This window comes from Rhipicephalus sanguineus, chromosome 7, assembly GCF_013339695.2.
Source record: "Rhipicephalus sanguineus isolate Rsan-2018 chromosome 7, BIME_Rsan_1.4, whole genome shotgun sequence".
NCBI classification, from domain to species: domain Eukaryota; kingdom Metazoa; phylum Arthropoda; class Arachnida; order Ixodida; family Ixodidae; genus Rhipicephalus; species Rhipicephalus sanguineus.
The window spans coordinates 66,897,647-66,924,493 of NC_051182.1; the positions used below are offsets into that span (position 1 = coordinate 66,897,647).

The 26,847-nt window shown below is 47.2% G+C and overlaps 1 protein-coding gene across 1 annotated transcript in view; it reads right to left on the bottom strand.

Moving 5' to 3' along the window:
* Positions 1 to 26,847, bottom strand: part of LOC119399487 (spermatogenesis-associated protein 20) — a 48,093-nt gene that overhangs the window by 5,219 nt on the left and 16,027 nt on the right. Inside the window, exons 5-11 of the mRNA XM_037666291.2 lie at positions 20,617 to 20,763; positions 11,503 to 11,895; positions 9,671 to 9,850; positions 7,186 to 7,395; positions 6,440 to 6,632; positions 2,649 to 2,817; positions 670 to 878 (exon numbers count right to left, since the gene is read on the bottom strand). Of these exons, the coding sequence (XP_037522219.1) occupies positions 670 to 878; positions 2,649 to 2,817; positions 6,440 to 6,632; positions 7,186 to 7,395; positions 9,671 to 9,850; positions 11,503 to 11,895; positions 20,617 to 20,763 (1,501 nt within the window). The remainder of the gene's footprint in view (positions 1 to 669; positions 879 to 2,648; positions 2,818 to 6,439; positions 6,633 to 7,185; positions 7,396 to 9,670; positions 9,851 to 11,502; positions 11,896 to 20,616; positions 20,764 to 26,847) is intronic.

Sequence of the window (26,847 nt, forward strand, 5' to 3'; positions counted from 1 at the left end):
CAGAAATTTTGGTCTGTCTGTCTGTCACAAGATTCAGCCACCCAACCAAAGTTTAAGCACTTGCTGAACGCCCAGCCATCTTGAATTGGTAGCTGCGCTCATACTTGTGAACATTGTCGATCAAAAAGCAAATATTACGCATATCTGAGGTGTAACATCAATACGTAAGTATTAGGTGGTGTGTTCCTTTACTAGAAAATACACAGATACGTAATTCTAAAGACCCTAGTGTTTTCTTAGGCTGCGCTGAAAATGCGACGCTATGCACAAAAAGCCCTCTGCCGACGATATGGTGCTGCCACTTGGCAGTGGCCCTGGGAACAGCATCACGGGTGGCCGCGGATGAGGCCAGGACACATGTAGTACATCCGGCAGAAGACTGTTGTCTTTCGACAACATTTGCAGCGAAGCACGCGGACACGCGGCCAATTTTTTTTCCCAGAAAACTCATAATGCAGTGGAAACGTAAAAAGCCCATTATATTTTTCAGTCATTGTTCATAATTGCACTTGGTGATGTCACATCCACTGCATGAACTGTACAAAATCCTCGCACTGTAAAGCTGCTGTTAGTGCCACACAATGAGCCTTCTCGAAAGCACCGCGGGGAATGGGCTAATGGCGGCAATTGAAGTGCACAGAACACCCTCTGGCAGCCAGCATTACGCACCGTCTTTAAGGCGCAGCACGACCGTGGGGTCTTTGCCATTGCTGAGGAAGTACCCCATGTCCTTGGTGTCCCAGAAGAGTTGGTCCTGCTTGTCCTGCAGCTCCTCGGCCCACATCAGGCAGGACACGTCAAAGGATGCTTCGTATACATCCAGCAGCGCTTGAATCAGGAAGGCATAGTCCTCCAACACTCCATCTATGGGCTGCGACCTGCAGAGAGAAAGCCGAGGGTTTGCTAAAGACCACAACTGCCACGATCCTCTGGGATCTGCGCACACAAACTAGTAACGTCGTTAAACTTGAGGAGAGCCAAAGAAAATGGCCACGTTTATTTTTAACTTATATACGAGCTGTAAACCTGCACTGTTTCTGCTAGGAGCCGCAAAACTTGGAAATCTTGAATCAAGGTGTTACAGAGGTAGACTGATGCTTTTATATTCCTTATATAATAAATTAGTGGGCATAGATACAAGTGCACACATTTTACCGACTACCCAATGCAACACCCGCTTGTACCGATTTAAATATGTTCAAAGGTGGTCATGAAGGACTAGCTTATTTAGGGGTTCATTTTTCCCATACACAGTTTCTGAGTGGAACATGTTAGCTGTAAACATTGTCATTTGCTAAATGGTGTCAACATTTCTCTGCACAGTTGCGCATCAGACCATATACATATAATTCCTCCGTATTGCTTCTACCCGTCAAAAAGTTACGTCCTTGTCATCTCGTGCAGTATTAGAGCAACACGATATTGAGTGTCCGGTTGTGTTGGTTCTTGTTCGCACTAGTTCGAGATGTCCACTCCTGTTAATGAAGGCTGACAGCACTTAAAAGTAAATAAAACTCTTTCAAGGGACACCAGAACGAGAAATAGATGACTTGGTCTATATTATTAATATGCCTTATTATACAATACTAACTGAAAAGCCACTCTCTCCTTATAAAGCGTGGTAAGTCAGAAAAGATGCGAAAATGGCAGATGGGTGGTGATGCTGCCTTGAAGTTGGTGCATCAGCTAGTCGTGACATCAGGGAATTCGAAGGCGTGTAGTTAAAAGCCCTGAAAGATTAACTACATTGCATCATAAATAAGCCACTGCGTCGTAAATAACGAGTATATGTCAAGGGCTGTCTGGGCTTCAAATGCACAAATACAAGGCTTGCAATTCGTGACAGTCACCCTGCCATTCCTATGCCGGGGGTTTCAGAGTCACATTACAAAAGTGCAAATTTCGTCTTCACGTTAATGCAATGCACTGTATAGGAGGTAAACTGGTCTTACAGAAGCAATTTCTAGGTCAGCATTACAAAAAAAAAAAAAAAAAAAAAAGTCCAGTTCATAATTTTGAGGAGAATCTGTAATGATGCAGTAAAGTAGAGTATACAAACTATCATAGCATAAAACTCTAACTGAGATGAAACATACACTTCAACATTGATTAGTTTTGAAAAGAAAAAGTGCATAGTTTGTATGAAGCTTAACATATTTGCTCACATGCTATGAACACTGCCTATTGCTGGTTATGCAATGCTATAACAATGCCAAGTCCTAGTCTTCCCGAGTCCCTGTATAAGTTACGCGCTCGTATTTCAAAGTATCATGAATCACCAACTCGCCCAATCAGCCATTTTAACAAATGCCATAAAGTAATGCCCGTCTACTGCTACAGCTCTATCTCTCTGCACTAAATGCTTCAAACACTGTGATTATAGGTGTGCGCACGGGCGGGGGAGGGGGGCGGCCACCCTCCTTAATCACCTAGGTGAGGGAGGGAGCAAAGTCTGACCCATACATTGACTTAATAGGGAGGGGGGGGCGCTGCGATAAACCTTTGCACCCCCTGAAGGGGAAGCCTACGCACGCCTATGACTGTGACAGCTGCCCTTCGGGAAATTCGCCACAATTTTTTTTCACTTGCTGTATTCAATATGCAACTAAGCAGAGATGTGTGACCTCGAGACGTGAAGAACAACTCACCCTTGCACCACAGAGCCATCTTCTCCTCGGTAAGCACTGCGGATGAGCGTCTTCTTCTTGGGGTCGTAGAGGTGCTTCTTGATGAACTCCACGCACTTGAGAGCCCGGTCCAGGTAGACCGGCTGGTTCAGCGTACGGGCCGCAATCGCAAAGCCGGATATCATGAGCCCTGTGAGTGAAGGGCAGAGTATCTAAACAAACTGATTGATTGATTGTCTGACTGATTTGATACGTTGAGTTGACCCATTGAATCGATCAATTGAGTGGTTGATTGAACTATTCATTTAAACTACTCTCACAGCCCAAAGGTGTTAAGGAGAAGAGTGGTAAAAGAATAGGTAAATAACAGATTTGAAATTGTAAGAAACCGGAATGAGAGCGACGGAACCAGGAAGGTGGTACCAGTCGACACTTCCCAGGTGAAAATGAGTAACTGGGAATCCAACTGGTTTCAAGTGGAATTACTGGGACCAACTAGTAATAGTTGTAAACTAACTAGGAGGCAACTGGTTCCAGCTGGGATCAAACTGGAACAATTTTCAGTAGATCTACAAGCAACTGGTCACAGTTGCAGGCCAACTGGCACGTCGTAGGAATGAAAGAGTTGCTAAACGAGTTCATATCACAAGCAGGCACTCCTACCTCAAAACTAGTCTGATCTACATGAAATGCAGACAGGAGAGAAATGAATTGCTTTCCTTCAAAACAAGGTTGCATCAAATTTGGTGAAACACATGCAGGCGGGAACATTTTGAGAAGCTTTCAAAGATCAGGCAGGCTCAAACTGGTCTTTGCCTGCATTACCCTAGCATGCCACGAGTAAGTGGAATTAATTAAATGAATGTCTGAATATTCAATGCCTTCATGTGCATTAACAACAGTGCACATGATGCCAGTTAGTGATGATGATAATTGTTATGATATCTTGGTGCAAGGGCAGCTAGGACCTAAGAGCCCCAGCACAAAAGTCTAATTTTTCTGCAGTTACAGGTAAAACATTTAAAATAGAACAGCACAAAGCTATAAAACCATGGTGTATGATTTTATTACTGATTGGTAAATACTTGGATGTAAGGTAAAATCAGAGATGTAACAGCACTAAGAAAAAACGGAATCATATACTGCACAATGGCTGTCTCAGTGCATTAGTTGCCATAATTTCCTAGTTACACCCAAAGAAGAAATCCCATTATGCTAATGCTTAGCTGGGTGAAGATGTCTAACACGCAAAAAATCAATGTCAATGATAATTCAATGAAACACAGTCGCTGCCAAAGAGCGAAGGAATGCAGTTGGATATTGCTACTACCCTAAAGACCTTTGTGCCCCACGCAGGTAACTTAAACATTGCCCTAGAGGGCCATTTGGGAATGGTTTGAATATCTGAAAATGTTGAACTGAAAGGTTCATGATGGTCAAGCGCTATAAAGAATGGAGACCTTTAAAGAACAAGGGACAAGGCGCTACTAGCAACTGAAAGTTTTATTTAGAGACAATGCCCCCTTATATACATAAAATAAATGTATGTCATCATTAAAAACCAGCGTTAACCACGCGGTCACAAAAGAAACAAACAAACAAGACATAAAAACCATGCATGCGTTCACACTGACAGAACAAAAACACTTCTTTTTACATTCTCTTTTACTTCTCTTTTTTTTATCTCTTGTTTGTTTGTTTCTATTGTGATCACGTGCTTAACGCTGGTTTTTAATGATCACGTACATTTATTTTATGTATATAAGGGGGCGTTGTTTCTTAGTAAAACTTTCAGTTGCTAGTAGCGCCTTGTCCTGTATTCTTCGAAAGTCTCCGTTCTTTACAGCGCTCCACCATCATGAACGTATACCAACATGCCCAAATGGTAGTCATTCAGAAAAGTTCACTTAAATTTCCAGAAGGCACAAGCTGAGTTGACTTCTACAAAGTCACTACTATGGCACTGTGAATACAATCAATATGAAACGTTTAAAAAAAATTTTCGCATTACAAATCTTGGAGCACGTTATTATCAGGAGCACAAGACTGGTGTTGTTGGTGACGGCAACAAAAGTAGTCAGCGTTCAGTTTCGAAGAAGCCTCAATGCCTTGGAGAACCCTAGTGTAGAAGTAACACAGCTCCTTTAAGCAAGATAGTTTGAGAACACCAAAGGCTGCGTGGTTGAATGACAGCGGAAAGTGCCCACATGGCACAACTACATACCCACATTCACATGATAAACCTGGCTAGCCCAATCATACACGAAGGCAGAGACGCCTACACCAAACATTCACATGAGAAAGAAGTGCGGATGAGACGTTGGGTGAACGTTTCCAGCTGCAGCACTGCACGCACTGCACTGGATGATGAAGTGAAGTCACACGCCATTGTCATGTGCCAGTGATGATCCAAGCAGCGTGTGTGCACTTAACCTCAACTCTCACTTGAAGTGCAGCTTTCTCAAGAAGAGAGCAAGCTCTCCTGTTTGAAATTTTTACTAGAGCTGTGCGAATAGCAAAATTTTGGGTGCGAAGCAAATTCGAATATTGAAGTGTGAGTGCGAATCGAATCGAATATTTTTCGAATATTTCTAGAATATTTTTCGAATACTTCGAAGCGAAATTGCAGAAAAAAAAGTTAGAGGAGATTCCTAAGCATATTCTTATGAGATAGCAACATGAAAGTGTTTCTTTTCGCTAGGTTGATGAAGCACTGGCGGGGTGGTGTTTCATGGTTGTCTTATGAAGAATGAGGCAATGTAGAGGCCGAATTTTATATATGTACATGATTTGGTGGAACCAAAGTGTTGCCGACAACACTTTACACGTGATAGGCAAAGATGCCATTTCCTCAGCCTCTCCTCCTCTTTCAATTTCTGTGGAAGCCCAACTGATGTGGTGCACAAGGGTGTGCTCCCTTCAAGTCCAGAGTTCCAAATCTGCCTCATAGACATCGATATATAAGAACATCTGAAATTTTGGATGCTAAAAAGCTTCGGCTTCCGATTTTTCGGACTTCCTGCCCGAATTTCAGGTCCAAAACAGCATAAATTGAGCCCCCACCTCTGCCACATCTTTCATCTCCATGTTGGAACCAGCATTTTCTTGAGTTAGTACGTGTGCGACCTCAGCGCAGCTTGAAAGGCAGCTTTGCCGCAATACGGGGGTGTGATGAGGTGAAGCATACTGAAAATCTAGGGACCACTTTCGATCTGACGTGTCTTGGCTAAGTTCGACTGTAACGGAGCTTGAAAGGCAGCTTTGCCGCAATACCGGGGTGGGATGAGGTGAAGCATACTGAAAATCTAGGGACCACTTTCAATCTGACGTGTCTTGGCAAAGTTCGACCGTAATGGAGCTTGAAAGGCAGCTTTGCCGCATTACCGGGGTGTGATGAGGTGAAGCATATTGAAAATCTGAAGGGGTCACTTTCAATGGGACATTGACTGTTTTTGGGAAGTTCGAATAGTTCGAATAGTAAAATTCCAGTGCGAATCGAATCGAATAGCAAACACTATTCGAAAAATATTCGAAATTTCGAATATTCGCACACCCCTAATTTTTACCATTTCTATGTGACAAAGCCATTTCATACTTGACAGACATGATAGCCACGACTTGATCCACCGAGTATGTTTGCAATGTCCTGAAACCTGTTTCACACCCTTGTAAGCCTTCATAATGATTCCTTTCTGTCTGTGCGATTAAAATTATGTAGCCATGTTTAATAAACCAAACTGAACAAGATTTGGTCTATCAAGTGAGCACAAAAACCAACACGATTCAAGTGATGGGATTATGGTGGCACTCGCCATTCCAGGAGGTGAGGAACTTGTCGTCCAAGTGTGGCTTGGGCCTCCGCAGGCGGGCCTCGAACAGTGTCTCCCTCGCCCGCTCCAACAAGGCGTCTAGCACGCCTACTTCGAGGCCGTAGCATGCGGCCACCGACTCCTTGGACTCGCGCACAATGAGCACGTTCTTCCTCTTGAGCTCGTCGTGAGGATCCTGCGCTTCCGGCAATAATCATCAAGGCACTACAACAGTGACGTGCATGCAGCATGGGCTGCAGTGCTGCGCAGACCTACACCACTCATTATGCGTTCGACAACGGGAGAATGGCCATACAGTTTTGCAATGCACGAATTACCATGAAGCACTACTTACAGATCCTCACACGCGGCTGTTATTTGCACATTATGAAAGTCAGAGTAGCCTGATCAGGGTAGTTTAGGAGGGGCTGATAACCCACAGTTGTGAGCACACACACCAACTCAGTACAAGTGGACTACTTAAATGACTGTAATCTCTAATCAAGATATTGTTACACACTAACGATTTTTTAGTCTGGCAACACCCCGTCTATTCCCACAGAAGACCTGTGCCCCCCCTCCCCCCATTTCCTAATGATGGACTTGGATATCAATAAATGAGGAAGGAGAAATTCTAAGTAAATTTAGGTTAACAAGGTGTTTAAAAAATTCTTAAAATTTTTTGCAGCAACAGTCTCAACACTAAAATGCCGAGTGGGTAAGAGACGTGACAGCAGAGGATCGATCACCTGCATGGGGTCGACGTTGCCGCTTTTCCGGATGTCGTAGTAGCGGCACACGATGTCGGCAACGGTCTTGGTCGGGCAACTGGGCAGCGGCTCCGTGAGCAGACGACTCACTTCGCTCTCCTCCCAGACGCAGAAGGCGCCTTCCCTCTTCTCCTTGTCCCCGTGTTCGGGGTACGAGTCGGCGTCCTCAGCGCTGTAGAAGCCGCCACTCTGCAAGTGCACAACCCTTCATTCCGGCTTCTCATTGACACACCATTTCACAATCACGCGGAAACGATCGGTACCACCAAAGAGATGCATATACCTGCAGAAACATAGCACTATGTGTGTGCTTCTGTGTCACTCATACATCCTGTGTCAGATGCGCTACGCCAATGGCAGTTAATAAATTGCACCAATAAGCCCTATGTGCAATCAAAGGCTACACAAACAATTTTGTAGAAATTATCCATGACAGAGCTTTACCTCTTCGATGGGGTGCCCTTCCCCTCTCTGCACTGCCAAATGGAAGCTTTTATTTAATCTTCCTCGTATTGAGCAAGTTCAAGGGGTACGGGGGTAAGTGAACCCTTAGACCTCCTCCCCTCCCCTCTGGACAACGATAATTGACAATGATTACAAACAGCCAAACACTTAACACTCCCACTCATGTTGCTCCTGCTCATTTCCCTCTATTTCCCTAATTAAGAACTCAAAGTGGTCATGTTGAGACGAGTGCTTAAATCGAGCTCAAATTGCTGAGAAAAAAGCTCTATTCGTTCTCTAACGAAGGCTTTCAAGTTCCAGGAGATATTCGTTATGTTGCAGGAATGCTGAGAACAGAGTAATTGCTATGCCAAATGCAAAAGAACTATTTTGACATGACAAGTGTTGAAAATGTGCACCAATAAAATACTTTAATTAAACGAGAGCCAGTCTCAACGTTTCAATGCGAACTTGTGTTACAACAGTCAATGCTTCTGCTAGTCAATATTTGCATAGCATGCAACTACTCCACCTGTATTCACAGGTTTTTATTTTTTTAATATGTCCACTGTACGCAACGTAAATAAATTTGATTCCCCGTAGCTGGACCATGCATTTGACTCAGCAAAGGACTGTCAGTTGGGCAAGCGGCCACGAGATGAAGCACTTTGGTTGCACGTACAGTCCGTGGACATTTTAAATAAGAACAAGTTAGAGCTAACTGGTGTGCGTTCTTTCGTTTTTGTTTTGCCAGTACCCGTAACAATGACATTATTTGCATTTTCATGCTTAGTGTGAGGCCCAAACAACCTTTGATAACCACATAACTATCGGTGCGAGATTGTGCTCTCGAGTTATCGTTTGCAGAAGCTTTTCCACAGTTCCTGTTTCTCATTTGCATGTCATTTGTCCACGACTGTACAAGCATTTGTGAAAGAGAAAAAAATTATCTATCCATCTGTAGCACAAAGCCACGCAAGGTAGACCCATCAAGCTTTTTCAAAAGGAAAACTTTGTGGTTAGATAAAAAGTTTGTCCTGATCTGGGAATTAAACCAAGACCAAAGCCAGACCAGAACAGTCAGTCACTCCACCATCAGAGCTAGCTGAAAGGCTAGCAGCCTATAGAGAAAGGGCGATTTAATCAGACTCAAAGCACACAAAATCTGTAGCTATTCTTTTTTTTTTTTGTGTGTGTGTGTGTGTGGCTTTGTGCTACAAGAATGTGTAATGATACATAACATTAACTTTAATTTCCGCAAGAGTGCAAACCTCCCAGTGGTGAGCGAGGCTAGACCCCTGCGCTCGTGCACCTGTTAGCCAGCCATCAAAGCGCAAGAGATAACTACAAAGAATGAAAAAAAAAACATAGATGGGGAGGTACAGATACACACAGGGAAGGAGAAAAAAGGGGCTAACAATTTTTCTTATTTCACGTGCCTTTCCTTTCGTGACATTGCGAACTTTTACATAAATGATCTGCCATTATCAAAGTAGGTGCATTCATTCACCCTTCCAATGCAGTCAGCTAGCCTCCCGGCTAGCTCACATGGTGAAGTGATCGCCCTGGAAAGGCATTGGTCCCAGTTTCAAAAACTGGACTGGGACAAATCATTAGTCATCTAGGAAACTTCATTTATAAGAAATCCATATGTACTGGTTTCCACATGTGTGGATTTCCGTACGTATGAACCTCTGTAGATGTGGGTTATCTGTACATGCAGATTTCCGCAAGTATGAATTTCTGTGTGTATGAATTTCCCTATGTATGGATTTCCGTATGTACAAATTTCGCTATGTATGGATTCCCACATGTATGGATTTCCTTAGTATTTTCGTGCTACAAACTGGGTGGATGACGTTTCCCTTTCACGAGCACTCCACTGCTTTAATTGCGAAATTCAGCAGAACTGGTTTGCCGTTTAGCAGCACTCATACGGCAAGCTTCTTCTCTACCTTGAATCGAACTTGATCATTTCCTGACTGTTTCTCTAAAAGGCGAGGAGAGTCACATGACCCACCGGGTGGCTGAGATCCCGCTCGACGTAGCACAGGATGTCGCGTGCAACGTCAGCCAGCCGCCGGTCGTGGGTCACCTGGTAGGCCTCACTGTAGGTGCGGGTCAGCTGAGCTTGATCGTACAGCATCTTCTCAAAGTGGGGCACGTGCCATTTGCCGTCCGTCGCGTAGCGATGAAAACCCTGCATGATCAAAAACACAATTTCAAGACAGTCAGCTTCCTGGTGGCCAAGGCCATAAGCACACCTGGGAACTTGTGAACGTTAAGTTTTTAAAAATCCAGTGGATGTGACATCAAGACAGCAAGCACATTATAAAAAAAAAAAGGTTACACCTCTGTAGGCATCTCTCTGTCACGCAACTATAGTCATCATCTAGCTTGCTTGCATTTCCTGTTTTGGAAACTCTGTGTGTGCAACTCTCCCATCAACAATGTATGTCATATTGATAGCACACACACCGTTCACGAACCTGAAAGGGGCGGGCACGCATAGCTAAAGCAAGGAATTCAACGTAAAATAGATTACGATTGTTGCTGTGTTACAGATGTAAGAGTGCCACGATTATTAGGGGGAATTCTATATGTCGTTTGCCTCAAGTATAATAATTATGAGAACTAACAGACAATAACGCCAAGGAAAGTATAACGCCAAGGTCTCGTTCTGGCAGACTTGATGCCTTCAGGTAGTATGCGAGGGATTATTGGTCAGCTGCCAGCTCGTAAAAAGATCACGTGCTACGTGACGCCATAAAGGCAGAAAAAGAGTGTTCCACACTCGCCGCCATGGCTGCGATTGGCGCTGACTAACACTCCAAGGTTTAAATGCACATATATACCCCTTAAAGTGGACGGGACGATGACCGCCGCCGTAGCTCAGTGGTAGAGCATCGGACGCGTTATTCGAAGGTCGCAGGTTCGGTCCCTGCCGGCGGCAGGTTATCTTTTCGTCCACTTTACTTTCTTCACATTTATATTCTAAATACTACACATAACACCCCCTATACTTTCCTTGGCGTTATTGTCTGTTAGTTCTCATAATTATTGTGTCTAACAATGAAAACGAGCCCTTAAGAATCATCTTCTTTCCTTGCCTCAAGTATAGGCTTTTTTCCCCAAGCAGAATTTGTACTTCATGAAACTCTGTGCAATCTTTGCGTGGTCGTAGAACGAGACCAAATTTGTGATGTTAAAAGAAAATTTGGGAAAGCGGGTAACGTATACGTTATGTTGTCACTGCAACGTCACTCAACCTTAGTACGTACAACATTTGAGATGAATAGGTGACAGTATTTGTCGATGGCTGACAAAAATATTTAAGTCCCAAGCAGATTAAAAGATGCACCTCTTATCATCATTAATTGCGTGTTTAAGACAATCCACGACTTGTGCTCCTTGCAAACCACATATGGTCAGGATGTTCAAGGATGCTCTCTTAATTAACATTCTCATTCGAGGAGAGTTGTGTGCAGAATGCAAGGAGCACGAGTAAAGATGAAGACATGGCCTTTCTGTTTTTCATCTTCTGTGAGCTGAAGTCACAGACAATCACTATAAATAAGCCCAAATATAACCCCTGCTGAAAAAGCACACTGCCAAGCATCACAGACAATGCAGCCCAGCAACTTGATTGATTGATTGATTGATTGATTGAGTGAGTGATTGATTGATTGATTGATTGATTTATTGATTGATTTATTGATTGATTGATTGATTGATTGATTGATTGATTGATTGATTGATTGATTGATTGATTGATTGATTGATTGAAATCGCCACAATAAGCCCAGCCCGGGCCTGAGAGTTAAAGAATGCTCGAGCAAAGCATGCACTTACCTTGCCGATGTGGTCGTGGATGCCACCCTGCGCCATCATGTGCAGTGTGTGAACGGTCATTTCAAGCGCTTTGTCCACCGCTGTCTTTGCTTCTGGTGGAGGATCCCCCTGAAGCAACACGGCGCGGTACCGCAACAGGAAGTTGAGGTTGACGCACTGGGGGAACTTGGGGGCACGCCCAAAGCCCCCCATGGTGACGTCGTACGATCGCTCTAGCTGCCGGTAGCAGGTGGTGGCGACATCCGGTGCGAACGGGCACTTTTGGTTTGCCTCGCTGCCTCTAGGGGAGGTGGGCACGCCATCCCCACCGAACACACGCACATCGGACGTCTGCTCCAGGATCTGGAAGATGCGTGTGCCCTGGTCGAGGAGCTTAGTCCGGTTCTTCCGCCACTGCAAGAAGATGTGAATGCCGTGGCTGTAGCTTTATGATGTTGGTAACATTGCCTGGTTCTGATTATGACATCCCCAAATGGAATAAAGAGCAGCCACAGCAGTTGGTTGTTTTCTTTTAGTTCAGTCAAACTGCGTCACAGTGTATCATTGCTCCCACAATGTAACATTTCCTGCATTTGTATGCACAGTAGCAGAATGAACAATGCTGTAAGCAGCTGTCTGTTTCCCAAGTGGTACCACAAGCAGCCCTGTCACCTTGTACAGGAGAACCTCGATAACTTGAGGATTCTCTTAATTCAAAGGGGTGTAGAATTCGAACTGCACGGCTGGCCCTGGCAGATTTCATGTATTTAAGGAAGAAACATGCACATATTTGAACTCCAAACACTGCCCAATGGTTACATGTATTGAAAGAATGTTTACACATACCTACCAACTTTCAGAAAAGAAGCTGCATCACATCCATGCTTCTTCCATGCGTCATCCATGCATCATGCTTCTTGCACCATCCATCTCCTTACAGAGAAAACGACACCACCATAACTAGGTGCACGGGAAGACAGTGTGCACATAGCTACCAGCTGTTTTGGCACTCCAGATTTTGTACACGCCACAGATTACTTGCAAGATAAAGGATGTTTCAGTAGGACGGAATACTGAGCGAGCTGGTGCAGATTTATCGTGACTAACAGCGTGAAAAGCTTCTAGCCTTCATCTCTGTCTTTAGCGCAGTTAGCCACGATGAAAGGATGTTTCACATGCTGTGATTGCATTGAAAGATATCATTCCATTTGCTCCATTCAGTCAGTTTGCTCCCGCCACTAATGGTGATTTCACTTCACATGGGCTACCATTTTTTCCTCTGCTACTCACGTAGCACGCGTGATTGCTTGCTGCCGTTCATTTTTTTGTGGCAGACAATGGATAATTTTTCAAATGTAATGGAAAAATCTGTGTTATGACATTGTGAACTTTTGATCAACGGTAGCGAAGAGCACATGTTTTGCAATTTGAAAGCACTCTCCAATCTAAATTTGTTTCAATGTGTGCAACAGCGGCCATAACCAAAACAAACAGTTGGTGCAATTTTGACAGTTCGGCCTGCTCAGAGCAATTTTGACGGGTCCCGGCCCAAAAAGCACTCCGATTGCTGCGAACAGAGCAAAGCGTTTCTATAGTGTTGGTCACTCACCGCTAACCATTGCAATGAGAGTGATCAGCTGTTTTGCCGCTGGCAGCGAATTTCACTCCATTTACAATTTTGCTGTGTCTTAGCATCAAAATTGCTGTGTTTTAGCACCATGTGAAATGGCCTGAAGAGCCAGCTGCCAATGCATTCAGCTGCTATAACAATCGCTGTGTGGAACACACAAACATGTCTGGGTTGACTTGCCCTCTCCTGCAACACCTCCTGCAACTCGTCATTTCATGGTAATCTGGCTTACCCCTCTTGTCTGCTCATTTTTCTACTGTGCACTTGCCTATGGCGAGGGGAGCCCCGTTGACCCCATCACGAGCAGACACGGTCTTCGCCACTTGGTCAGTGCAGATTGATGATGATGATATGTGTTGTTTTGTGGCGCAAGGGCCAATGATGGCCAAAGAGCGCCAAAAGGTATTTGATGTGTAGGAGATGATGCGGTCAATGACAATGGCAGTGTGTAACGTTGGCTGTATATGGGCCTAAAACGTTTGCTGTAAAGTGCGTAAGACATGAATAGCTGTTAAAAGAATGTTATGATTTCTGAGACATACAATGAGTGTGCTGGTATGGTATGCATAAGTGAACTTATCAAAGGAGATTCGTATGAAGGTAGCACTTCATACCTCGTCAGGGTCCTTGGAGACAAGGGCGACGAGTACGTGCTATAAGGTGTACAATCATCGCAGCAGCGGCCTCTCAAGGTAGGCCGTGCTACGTATTTTTAGGATTAATAATATGCAGTGTGGTAGTTCTGTCAACAAAATTCAGGACTGTGTCTGTGTCAAATATTGGATCTCTTCCGAGGAACATTGCTGGGTGCAAGGGAATGTTTTCTCGGTAAGCCTGCTGAAAATACTTTTTTCTTTCAGCTTCACCTTGCCGACACTCTAGGAGAGCGTGAAGAACTGTAAGCTCTTGACCACATTTATTGCAGGTGGGAGGGTCCTCACCAGTCAGCAAGTAGTTATGGGTAGTATAGGTATGACCTATTCTTAAGCGGCAGATCAAGACCTCACGTCTACGGGACTTCGTCGTTGATGGCCAGTTACCTAAATAGGGTTTAATTAGGTGAAGTTTGTTTGATGTTTCTCTGTCCCACACGTTCTGCCAACAGCTTCTAAGTTTACTGCGAAGGAGTGGTTTCAAATCTGTAACAGGCACCGCTAAGGAAGTGTTGCCACCTTTCATCCCTGTTGATGTAGCAAGTTCGTCGGCAAGGACGTTTCCTTCAATCCCCCTGTGACCCGGCACCCAACACAGAGTGACGCGCTGGTTTACCACGTACATGCCGCATAAAACAGAGTACAGATTGTGAACTACTGCATTTTTGTGCTTTTGGACTTTTACTAAGGCTTTAACTACGCTTAGAGAGTCAGTAAATATTACTGCCTTTTTTAACTCAAGGCTTTTTATGTGCCTTGCGGCAGTTAAAAGAGCGAAGGCCTCTGCTGTAAAGATGCTCGTTTCCGGGTGCATAACTCCCGATTGTGAATATGACGGGCCAATCGCTGCATATGCTACACCGGCATGCGACTTGGACGCGTCAGTGTAAAATGCTGGGCAAGCATATTTCTCTTTAAGTTCAAGGAAATGCATGTGGATATGCGCCTCTGGGGCATGTTTCGAAACTTCGACAAATGTCATATCGCAGTCTATCTCTTGCCATGACCAGGGCGGTAGAGGGTTCGCTGGTGCCATTAGCGCATGCGTAAAAAGTGGGACATCCATGTCTTCACAGAACCTCCTCACGCGCAATGAGAAGGGCTCTCTAGCTGTAGTGCGGTTATGAAAAAGGGCCGCGCATGCAGTGTCATTAATGACAGAGCGATAAGGATGATATATATTTGCATTCACCTTCCAAAAGTATGCAACGCTAAGGTATTGCCTCTGGAAATTGAGTGACCATTCGTTGGATTCAACATAGAGACTTTGGACAGGACTAGTCCTAAAAGCACCGGTGGCAAGGCGGATGCCCAGATGATGGACCGGATCTAATACCTTCAGGGCGCTTGGTGCCGCAGAGGCATACACAATGCTACCGTAGTCCAAACGTGATCTTACAAGGCTTTTGTGTAGATTCAGTAGACACTTTCTGTCACTGCCCCATGTCGTGTGTGAAAGTATTTTGATTATATTCATAGTTTTTAGACATTTAGCTTTAAGGTACTTAATGTGGGGAAGGAAGGTGAGTTTTGAGTCTAGTATTAGACCTAAAAATTTGTGTTCTGTGCTCACAGGTAGTAACTGCCCGTAAAGCTCAATGTGAGGCTCTGGAACTAGTCCCCTCTTCCTTGTAAAAAGGATGCAAGAGCTTTTCTGGGGGTTCAGCTTAAACCCGTTTTGATTAGCCCATTTTGAGACTTTATTGAGGCCCAGTTGGATATGTCGTTCACAGATAGCGATATTACATGACTTAAACGCTATTTGCACATCATCCACATATATGGAATAAAACATGTTATGTGGGATAAAATTGCGCAGGGAGTTCATTTTTACAATAAAGAGCGTACAACTTAGTACTCCACCTTGTGGTACCCCAGTCTCCTGCACATATGGCTTAGATAACACGTTGCCAATTCTTACTCTGAACGTACGGTTGCTTAAGTAGCTTTCGATAACGTTTAACATATTACCACGGATACCAATTGCCGACAGGTCCTGCAGAATTCGGAAGCGCCACGTGGTGTCATATGCCTTTTCGAGGTCAAGGAACACTGCCAAGAAGTACTGCTTATGAACAAATGCATCGCGTATGTTATCCTCAATGCGAACAAGGTGGTCGGTTGTTGAACGACTCTCTCTGAAGCCACACTGGTGTGGATCAAGCAGATTGTTCGATTCAAGATAATGCAACAGACGGCGATTTATCATTTTTTCAAATAGCTTGCATAAGCAACTGGTGAGCGCTATCGGGCGGTAGCTTGTTAGTACAGATGGGTCTTTGCCCTGTTTTAAAATGGGGACAATGATAGCCTCTTTCCATGCGGCAGGAAGATATCCGGTGGCCCAAATATTGTTAAGTAGCGCAAGCAGTGTCATCTGAGTGTCTGCATGGAGGTTTTTAATCATGTCGTATATGACTCTGTCAGCTCCCGGTGCTGAGCTTTTGCATGTATTTAATGCAGCTCTCAGCTCGGCCATGTTAAAAGGACGGTTATATGGCTCATTTTGCTGGCAGTTGCGGTTGAGTGCCTTGCATTCCTCGGTTTCTTTGTATTTTCGGAATGATTCGGTGTAGTGCATGGAACTAGAAATGCTCTCAAAATGAGCACCAAGGGCATCTGCCTGCTCTTCCAAACTGTTTCCTTGCTCATCTACCAAGGGCAACGGATAAGTTTCCTGTCCCTTCAGCCTTCTCAGCCCATTCCATACCTTTCTTTCCTGTGTATACGAATTTATGCCAGAGATAAATTTCTCCCAGCTTTGTCTCCTGGCTTGCCGTCGGGTACGTCTTCCTTGTGATTTAGCGTGTTTAAATTCAACGAGATTTTCAGCGTTCGGATAACGGCGTAGTATGCCCCAAGCCTTATTTTGCTTCTTTCGCGCCTTTCTGCAGTCTTCATTCCACCAGGGAACACGTCTTTTGGATGAATAACCATTTGTTTCGGGGATGAACATTTGTGCAGAGTCAATGATAAAAGCAGTAAAATAGGTGACTGCGTCATCTATGTTTAAATTCTTCAAGAAATCTTGAGACAAGCGAGATGATTCCTTAAAACCCTTCCAGTCAGCCGACGCTAGCTTCCATCGAGGAAACTGTGGCAGAGAGCTTTGTTCCTCCCTTAATTTTAACACTGCAGGGAAGTGGTCACTTCCATACGGATTTCTGATCACATCCCATTCTAGATGTGGAAAAAGTGTTGCAGAACCAATTGTCAAGTCTATTGAGGAGTAAGAGTTATGCTGCGTACTGTAGTAGGTCGGTTCCTTTTTATTAAAGAGACAGGCACCGGAACTAACTAGGAAGTTTTCTATCAATCTGCCTCTTCCGTCGCAGCGGGAGTCTCCCCACAGGCTGTTGTGGGCGTTAAAGTCACCGGCTAGAATGTACGGTTCCGGAAGCTGGTTAATTAAACTGTAAAATTCTGTCTTGCTCACTTGACAGTTTTGGTGGGAGATATATTGAACAGATAGTAATTAATCGATTGAAGAGAATCCCTCGTATTGAGACTGCTTCAAGCTCGGTTTGAAGTGTGATCTGTTGGCAGGCAACAGACCTGTCTACAATAATCGCCACCCCACCGGACGAGGCATTAGCATTGTCACGGTCTTTGCGGAAAATAGCGAACTGTCGTAGAAAGTTAAATTGTTTCGGATTTAGATGTGTCTCCTGGACACAGAACACCTTAGGCTTATGGTTGCAGAGTAGTTCAGTTATGTCATCGAGATTGTGAATAAGTCCTCTCACGTTCCATTGCATTATCTGTGTGACCATGATGACAGAATAAAGGAGGGTGTTCTGCGTCTACTGGAGAACATTGGGTTATCAAGAGTCCTTTTCTGGACACTGGATTTTCTGCTTCCCTTTCGGGGCGCGCTCGATAGAGCTGCGCCGGTCTTTAGGCACCAGAGGTGCCGGTGTTGTGTCCATTGCCTCCCGCGAGGCGCTGGACGCCCGCGCACGCAGGCTGACAGTCCGTGCTTCAGACCTAGCCTCGCGAGGCGTGGTCTTGAGGCCCGACGAACCTGGAGTCGCGGGACTCTGTGACTGAGTCGGTGGAGCAGCCTTAGCTACTGCCACCACGGGGGCGGGCGCCACAGCCAGCGGCTCGCTACAGGCGGGTCGTGGGAGTGACGCAGGCTGGTTCGACGCTGCCCCCTTACGCGCCGCATCAGCAAAGCTTCCTTTATGAAAATGGAGCACCTTCTTCTGGCATCTTTATACGATATGTTTTCTCTTATTTTCAAGGTGATTATTTCTTTTTCTTTCTTCCAGGTTTCACAGGATCGAGAATATGCAGGATGATCGCCATCACAGTTTATGCAGTGGGCTTTGCCAGAGCAGTTTCCGAAGAGTGGTCTTTCTCTCCACACTTTGCACAGGTAAGGTGGCCTCGACAGCTTTGAGAGCCGTGGCCATACTTCTGACATTTGAAGCATCGGCGCGGGTTTGGAATATAGGGTCTTACTCGGGTTTTTGTGTAGCCCGTTTCGAGGGTTTCTGGCAGGGTGCTTGAGGCAAAAGTTATGATTAGATGCTTTGTTGGTATTTCGGTGTTCTCTCGTCTGATCTTTATTCTTTCTACAGTGATGACATTCTGGTCCTTCCAACCATCCAAAAGCTCTGCTTCTGAAAGTTCCAGCAAGTCAGTTTCAGAGACTACGCCTCGGACAGTGTTCAAAGATCGGTGGGGCGTTACTGTTACTGATGTGTCAGCAAAAGCTCTAATGTTAGCAAGTTTTTCATATTGTGCCTTGTCACACAGCTCGAGAAGGAGGTCGCCGCTTGCCATTTTGCTCGCTTTATATCCCGGTCCGATTGTTTGTGTCAGTGAATTCGCCACGAGGAATGGAGAAATCGCTCTTACTGGCTTCTCAGGTCTGTTGCTATGTATAACATGATAGCGGGGGAAAGACGATTTCTGCTTGAAAAGGAAGTTGACAGAGGCTTCGGTGCGCGCCCGCTTTGTGGCGGTGCGATCAGCTAGCAAGGGAAACGCTTTATGCATGACATGTATATTTCTTTCGGCAACGATGGCGGCCACCCACCACGGAGCCCAACTAGGGGACGGTACGAGTTTAGGATTACTTGCACGCGTCAGCCGTACATCATTGCTATAACCTAATGCGTCTAGACCAAGGTTGGCTATTTGCACAAGGTTAACCCTTGCCGCCAGGAAAAACGGAAGTTAATTGAAGAGAGGAGAGGACAGGAAAGATGAACAGTGAGAGAGAAAGACGAAGATGTGGGAGAGAGATAGGAAAAGGCGACTGCCGATTTCCCCTGGGTGGGTCAGCCCAGGGGTGCCGTCTACGTGAAGCCGGGGCCAAAGGGGTGTGTTTCCTCTGCCGGGGGGCCTTAAAGGTCCAATCACCCGGCGTCAGCTCAACCCCCAGGATCCCCTTTTCCCCGGACACGGCACAGCCACGCACGGCTAGGCGTGGGAGGGGTCGAAGCCCCCCGTTAGCTCGGGTCCGTGGTGTCGCTACACACCAAACGCCTGTTTCCAGACGCCCCTGCGGGGTCAGTGCAGATTCTGGATGCCAACTCTGTGCGTTGGTTCAAATTTCTTCCATTCTTTCATTCCTTTCTTCCATTCTCATATTCCCCTCACTCCTTTCCCTGTGTGCTGTGCTCCAATGCAGGCTGCGAAAGACCAGCTAAGCCTTTCCTTCTCCCAACAATAAATCTTTTAAATCCGCATAGGTCAGCAAACTCACTCATGAGTCTACTCACTTGGACACAGATTTAGCAATGAGTCTGAGTGAGTCCGGGTGAGTAATATACTAGAGAGTTTGAGTCCGAGTGAGTTTGGTTGAGAAAAATTTTGGTGAGTCTGAGTCCAAGTGAGCCCTCAGAGTGAGCTCCAGTTTTTTTTTGCCGACCTATGCATCCACAAGGTGCAATGTGCATGCTCCCCTGCAAACAACGACCACTCCCATAGCTTGTTGCCGCATGCATCGTGATCCAGTTACCTCTAATCAAAAACCCCTACCTCCTACAGAAATGAAAAGAAAATGCCCATGCATATTTTATCTAGCTGCTGTGACAATGCGTGCAAAGACAGCACAAGCAGTACTGGTGCGGTAACGCTACTCAGGTCACTGGGCATGCTATTTAAAGACACTCGCATTTGTTTGAACTCCATTTTATTTGAACAGATTTCTGGCCCCTGTCGGATTCTAATTAACGAGGTTCCACTGTGCAATTGTCAATATCAAATAACGAGGCAGTCACCGAGCAAGGTGCTGGCTCGGGCTAGCTTGTAATGAATATCCTTGGTTTCTTTTAGTGCAGGATCTACGATGACAACACACACAGAGGCACGAAAGGCGCTAGCACTAACTTGCAACTAACATTAAATAACAGGCGCTTTCACAGACAAAGAGAAAAAGAAGGAAAATAACGAATGATTATGAGCGCATGAACTTGCAGTCTCCTCCCTTATCAGCAAAATTGGTTGTCTTGATGGCAGCTGCTAAAAGGTGCTTCGATAACGTACCTGTGCTGGTATACCATCAAACTGTTAGTGCTGTTCTTTCATTTTCTTTTTTCTGTATATATTCAAAGACAACCAGTGGACAGTAAGAGCAAAATAATGTTTACCAAGGGTTCGGATAGGCAGTCGAGGGAGAGAACCGAATGGAGTGATGAAATTAAGAAGTTCGCAGGGATAAAATGGAATCAGCTTGCACAGGATAGGCTATAAACTGGAGATCATTGGGAGAGGCCTTCATCTTGCAGTGAACAGAAACGGATCGAGAATGATGATTCCACGCTACTGGCACTAAACATTCCTTGCCCGTACAAATTCCTCCCAACCGCGCATTGCAAGTACAGATTTTTGTCGCACCTGCTCGGCAAGGCTGGTGAGCAGGGTCTTGAAGCCGGGTTGGCCGTGGTACCGGTCATCGGGAGGAAAGTAGGTGCCACCGACCACTGGCTTCAGGTCGGGCGTGAGCCATATGCTCATGGGCCACCCGCCGCCTCCAGACGTGGCCTGCAGAAAACAAACGTTCGTGCCTCAAGTAACTGCGTCAAAGGGACAGAAGAGTGAACAGAAATGCAGACATAACACCAAATCTCAATTAACAAAAACTCGTAGGGTCCCTTATGGATTCCCCGTAAGACGACTGAAAGGCAAAAGCCAACTGCCTCCACAATCAGCCCACCTTCAACCAAGCAACAATGTCCTGTGATGATGTCATCATGTGACATCACAGTGATGTCATGACGACGTCATCACATGACGATTATTTTTTGCATCACTCGTGTTGATGCCAACGGTCAATTTTCACGCTTGATGAGGCATCTGAGGCTTTCATCTTAATAAATGACACATGCTTAAGAGTTCTGGAGACTCTGTTGCATACCTTTGGTACACCAAAGGGTGACACCTCACAAGCACCAAGGTTTTGAAATGATACTTCAATCTGTTCCTTTGTTTATCTCAAAACGATGGGCCCAGTGTTAGTGTCATCATGAAAGCAGGTAAGGCACACAAACATGGACACCAGAGAAGAGAACAAGGCAACGTTCCTAAGGTTCGTACTAACTGTGGTAAATCATCTTCTCTCTTCTGTACCATCTCCATATGGAATAATTTGCCCATTTCACTAAAACTCATTAAAAGAGCACCTGTTAAATAGTTGATCTGTCTTTTTTTGTGTTGCTTTACACTCTACTTATTATTTGTTTTTTGATTCCATGCCTTTTTGTTTATCATTCTGCTTTGTGTATTGTTTGTTTCTGCGATTCTAACAGCTGCTTATCCTTGTTTTATTTATGTGTAATCATCACCGAGGGTCCCGTTGCAGTCGTGTACTTTGGGACCCTTGTCTGTATATTTTACTCCCTGTAACATCCTTTTATATCATGATAATAAGCTGATTGATTGATTGATTGATTGGATTGATTGATTGATTGATTGATTGATTGATTGATTGATTGATTGATTGATTGATTGATTGATTGATTGATTGATTGATTGATTGATTGTGTTACATCTGTACTGCCACTTGTGGCTGCCGACGATTTATTTTATGCAAGGAAACATGAACACAATAAAAAACGGAGCTTAGGCGTTGGAGTCACAAAATGGCTAACGTTCGACACCAGAATGACGCTCGTGCCACAGCGCCAGTGTAGTCGCGCGCGCACTTCGTTGTCGTTGTCTCCATAGCGGTCTGGAGGCCGCCTAACCTCTGGTGGTTGCAGTTGCCGGGTGGTTCCTGCTTGTGACGTCGAGGTCGACGGTTGCGAGGGAGTCTTGTCTTGCATGTTGAGCGAGTCAGGCCGTTGATCAGCAGAACTCGACGGCGTCTCTTCTGACGTTGTGTCCGAGAAATCATCTGCTACGCTCCAATCTGTCGGTGATTGGATTGTGTGTCCGGTCTGGCTCGTTTTCCTCATGTGGTTGAGATGACGCCGAACCTTTCCGTGGTTGCTTTTTACAAGCCAGGATCGTGGTCCGACGCGGCGCAGTATTTCGCCTTCAATCCAATCTGGCTTTTTCAAAAACTGTCGGATGAGCACTTTCTCTCCTACTGCGAAACGACGGGATTTCGTCAATGTCTCCTGTCTCTCAGGGATGTGTATTTCCGTCTCCCGTTTGAGAAGATCGAGAGGACATACAAGCTCTCGTCCAAACATTGCTTTCGCAGGCGACATTCCTGTAGCAGTGTGGATGGTCGTGTGCTGCCTATACAGGAATCTTGCAAGTCGACACTGTATGGACCAGTCTGTATCCTTCAGGAGTGCTCTTTTCAGCTCTGCCACATAGCGTTCTGCCTGGCCGTTTGTGGCAGGATGGTAAGCTGGTGATGTTGTAGCCTGTATGCCATTTGCCGTATAGAACTGCCTTATCTCGTTCGAAATAAAGGCTTTTCCATTGTCGGAGACGACCTTTCGGGGAATGCCAAACGTAGCAAAGATGCTTCGTAGCACATCGATGACAACCGCGGATGTTGCTTGCGTCACGTGCCGGACTTCCACCCACTTTGTGTGTGCATCCACAACAACCAAGTAGGTGCGCCCGAGTTGTGGCCCCGCGAAGTCAACGTGCACCGTGTGCCATGGTGTCTTGGGACGGTCCCAGGAGGGAATAGGAGCTTTGGGTGGGCTCTTCTGCGTTGAAAGGCATTCACGGCACTGTCGCACCGTTTCTTCGATCATCTTGTCGATTCCGGGCCACCATACGTAGCTCCTTGCGCACTTCTTCATGGCTACCATGCCTCGGTGACCAGCGTGCAGAAGTGCCAGAACGTGGGATCGTGCTGAGCTCGGTATGATCACCCGTGATCCAAGCGTGAGGCACTCGCGGTGAAATGCTAGTGCGATCGCTCGTCGTCGGTAAGGAGTGAACTAATCTCCAGTGAGTTTCTCCACTGTGCCATCCTGCACTGCCTTGTACAACCTGTGGGGGAGCACGCGCGCCCATTTCCTTTCCTTAAGGCTGGCGCGATCGCGAACTGACGGCGGGAGCCAGGGAACCACTAGGAGAGGAGCACCGTCGCCCTTTCCGAACAACCCCTTCTTTCCCGCCACTCCGCGCGCCAATCCTCGCTTCCCGGCTCGCGGGAAAGGGAACTCGCCCTGCGAGGGAATCAACCCTCGCGGTGGGGAAGGACACGGGAGGTGAACAAAACTGCCGACCAGGCAGAGAGACAGCCTCTCGTGCCCTGCTGACCTGAGAAGTAACACCTCACCGCCCCGAGACCCGCCAGCCGATCATCGACCGAAGGTGTAAGCCATACCCTTTGTTTTTCTACGAGAGCGGACTATCCCTCTACGCGACATTTACGCGTTATTGCTAACGTAGCAATAAAGTGTTGTTTGTTGTGCTAGCCTGTTGCCTTATTCGCCCGAACCCGTCGTAGCTGCGATGACGCGCGCTACGGGAAGGGGACGTTGACACGGTACGACTATTTGCGGCTGGGACCGGAGCTAGGCTTCTGCACCAGCCGTACATAGAGCGGACCCCCTCATCTGGCGCCCAACGTTAACGAATTTGGCAACGCGGCTAGTTTTGTGGACGCGAGCGACTACCGACGCTCCGTCAACGTAGGACAACGGGCATGTCTGAATTCCAGGATTTGTTCATGTTGTCTGATGTCGCGTCGCAGAATGTCGATCCTATGGCTAACGCGGGGGCATTGTTTGGACTTTCCGACAGCGTAAATTTTGGTTGTTTCACGCGGGACAACCAAGGTGTTGCGGCGACCGCGTTAGGAGAGATTAGGCCTACGACGGAGAGCGCCACGCCGGGCGCCCCGTCACCTCGCGACGCGCACAGCGAGACGCCGCCACATGCTGCTTCGGCACAAGCCGCAGATGTGGTCGCGTCTTCGGGCAATAGTGTGCCCTCGAGCGAGGTACTCTTGCAGAATGCGCTGTCAGTTATGCAGAGCTTAGCCAGCGCGTTGCAAAACACAGCGCAGCCTCCTTCGCAAAGTGCGGGACCACGTGTCAAGGTAGACATGCCTACCTACAGTGGCTACCACGACTGCAGGAGCGCGAATGAGTATCTCGACCGACTGCTCTACTATCAGCGAGCAATGGGGCTTCCCGACGCCGAACTTCTCGCGCGTGTGGTCCCGGTGTCGCTGACAGAGCAAGCGGCCCGATGGTTCCGACTGACCGGACATCGTGCCCGCACGGTAGAGGAGTTCCGCGAGAGCTTCCGCGACGAATTCCTTCCGGCGAATTACGAGTGGCGTTTGAGGAGGGAGTTGGAGCTACGCACCCAGCATCCGGACGAATCCTTGCTGGAGTACGTACGGGCGATGGACGAACTGTATCGCCTCGCTAACCCTCTCGCCACCAATGCGGAGAAAGTCGAGCGCGTTACACGGCAAGCGCACCCGACTTTTGCGGCTCACTTCAGGGGATGCAAGTTCGCAGACCTAGAAGAGCTCGCCGCCGAAGCGAAGCGCATACAAGGGGACATCCTCGCGGCGCGAGCGTACCGCCCGCCTCCACCCGCAGCGCAGTCACTCGAGCCTCGCTGCGCGTGGAACGGTGGCGCGGTCAGTTCAGAGGCGTTTAGGGGTAACGCGTCAGCATCGTTCGCTGATGAGCACGTACCGCGCGGTTGGGAACTGTCAGACCGCGCTTTGGACCCCTACGCTTACGCGCTTCGTACGGCCCGTGCTGCGCCTGCACGTGACGTTCCGCGGCAGGAGCACGTGGTCGAGACGAGCCCAGACGAGCGGCGCAACGCGGAGCGAGGCCCGCCGGATCGTGGCGACGAGCGCCCGGGCCGGCGTGGTTTCCGCGGTCCTTGCTACCAGTGCGGCGCACCGGGGCACATCGCCCGCGAATGCGGCCGCACGCCGGGTCAGGAGCGAACACGCGGTTCGGGAAACGCACGACGCCGCCGGTGAACCACGTCGGGCACCGCGCGGCGATCAGTAGTCCTACCGATGCGCTCGGATCACTAGCACCTACAGTCTGTCGCGCAGGTAATGCCGTAGACTCGCCCGCACCGTTAATCGAGTTAACGATAGCTCGAAAGAAGTTCGTAGCACTTTTGGATACTGGGGCAAGCGCTTCTTTATTTGGGGACGAGGTGTTGCACCATCTCTGCGAGAACAATATCCGCTTGAGACAAAGCAACACCACCTTCCGCCTTGCTTCGGGCACAGCGCAATCGAGCGGTGCGGCTAGACTTGTGATCCGCTGGGAAAGACGCGTGAGGCGACAACGCTTTGTCCATCTTCCCGGGTTGTCAATGCCTCTAATCCTGGGTCGAGACTTTCTCGCCAAGTCTGGGATTGTCATTGACATTGCAAGAGAAGGTTACCGAGAGCGCGACGGAGACGCGCTAAAGCTTTTCTCGAAAGCACCCGCATTGACAACTGCATGCCAATCGCAGGGAGCAGCGCGAGTGAGAGAGGAGGAAAGCGCGCGGAGTAAGCGAGTAACCCCGCCAGAGCAATGTGCCGCGGTACAGGGAAGGTCAGTGCACCCGCTTTTGGCAGAAGCACACAGCATGCCAGAAAGGGAAAAGGTGCAGCTGTCGTCGCTGTTGTACGAGTACGACGCGATTTTTACTAACCGCCCGGGCCGCACTACGCTGGTCAAGCACACAATTGATACGGGTGACGCACGACCTTGGAAATGCAATCCCCGACCGATTAGCTTGGCTAAGCGGAAAGCACTTGACGCCGCCTTGGACGAACTCATCGACACAGGCGTGGTCGAAAGGTCAAACAGCCCATGGGGTTTCCCGGTGGTTCTAGTTCCAAAGAAGGATGATACATATCGCCTTTGTGTAGACTACCGCAGGCTGAATGAGGTTACGAAGAAGGACGCATACCCTCTTCCATCCATTTCATCGTTAGTATCCAACCTAGGCGGGGCGAAGTACTTTACGACGCTCGATGCTAGTCGCGGATATTTTCAGGTCGAAATGGACGAGCGGGACAGAGAGAAGTCAGCTTTCACATGCCACAGGGGACTTTTTCAATTCAGGAGAATGTCTTTTGGCTTGGTGGGGGCTCCCGCTACTTATCAGAGGCTAATGGACCAAGTTCTGGGAGATGCAAAGTGGCAGCACGCCCTCGCATATCTAGACGACATAGTGGTTTACTCGAAAACGTTCGATGAGCACTTGCGCCACTTAAGAGACGTTCTAGAAAGGCTGAGGTCTGCGGGCATCACTCTGAACCCGAACAAAGCTCAGATAGCGGCGACCCGAATAACATTGTTGGGATTCACGCTTGACGAGGGTCGCATTTTGCCGAATAAGGGTAAGCTTGAAGCGATAGTCAGCTATCCGTCGCCGAAAGACATCGGCGAGCTGAGGCGCTTTCTGGGGATGGCGAACTTCTATCGCCAATTCATTCCAGACTGCGCGACAGTGCAGGCGCCTTTGACAAAGCTCTTGAGGAAAGGCGAGCGTTGGGCTTGGGGTCAAGAGCAGGAGGCCGCACTGCGTCGCCTGACTAAGTTGCTGGCTAACACGGCTGAACTGCAGCTACCCGATTTGAACAGGGAGTTTGTGATTCAAACAGACGCAAGCGACCTGGGCTTAGGAGCAATTTTGCTTCAGGAGCACGGAGGTGCCCTCCGACCGATTGCG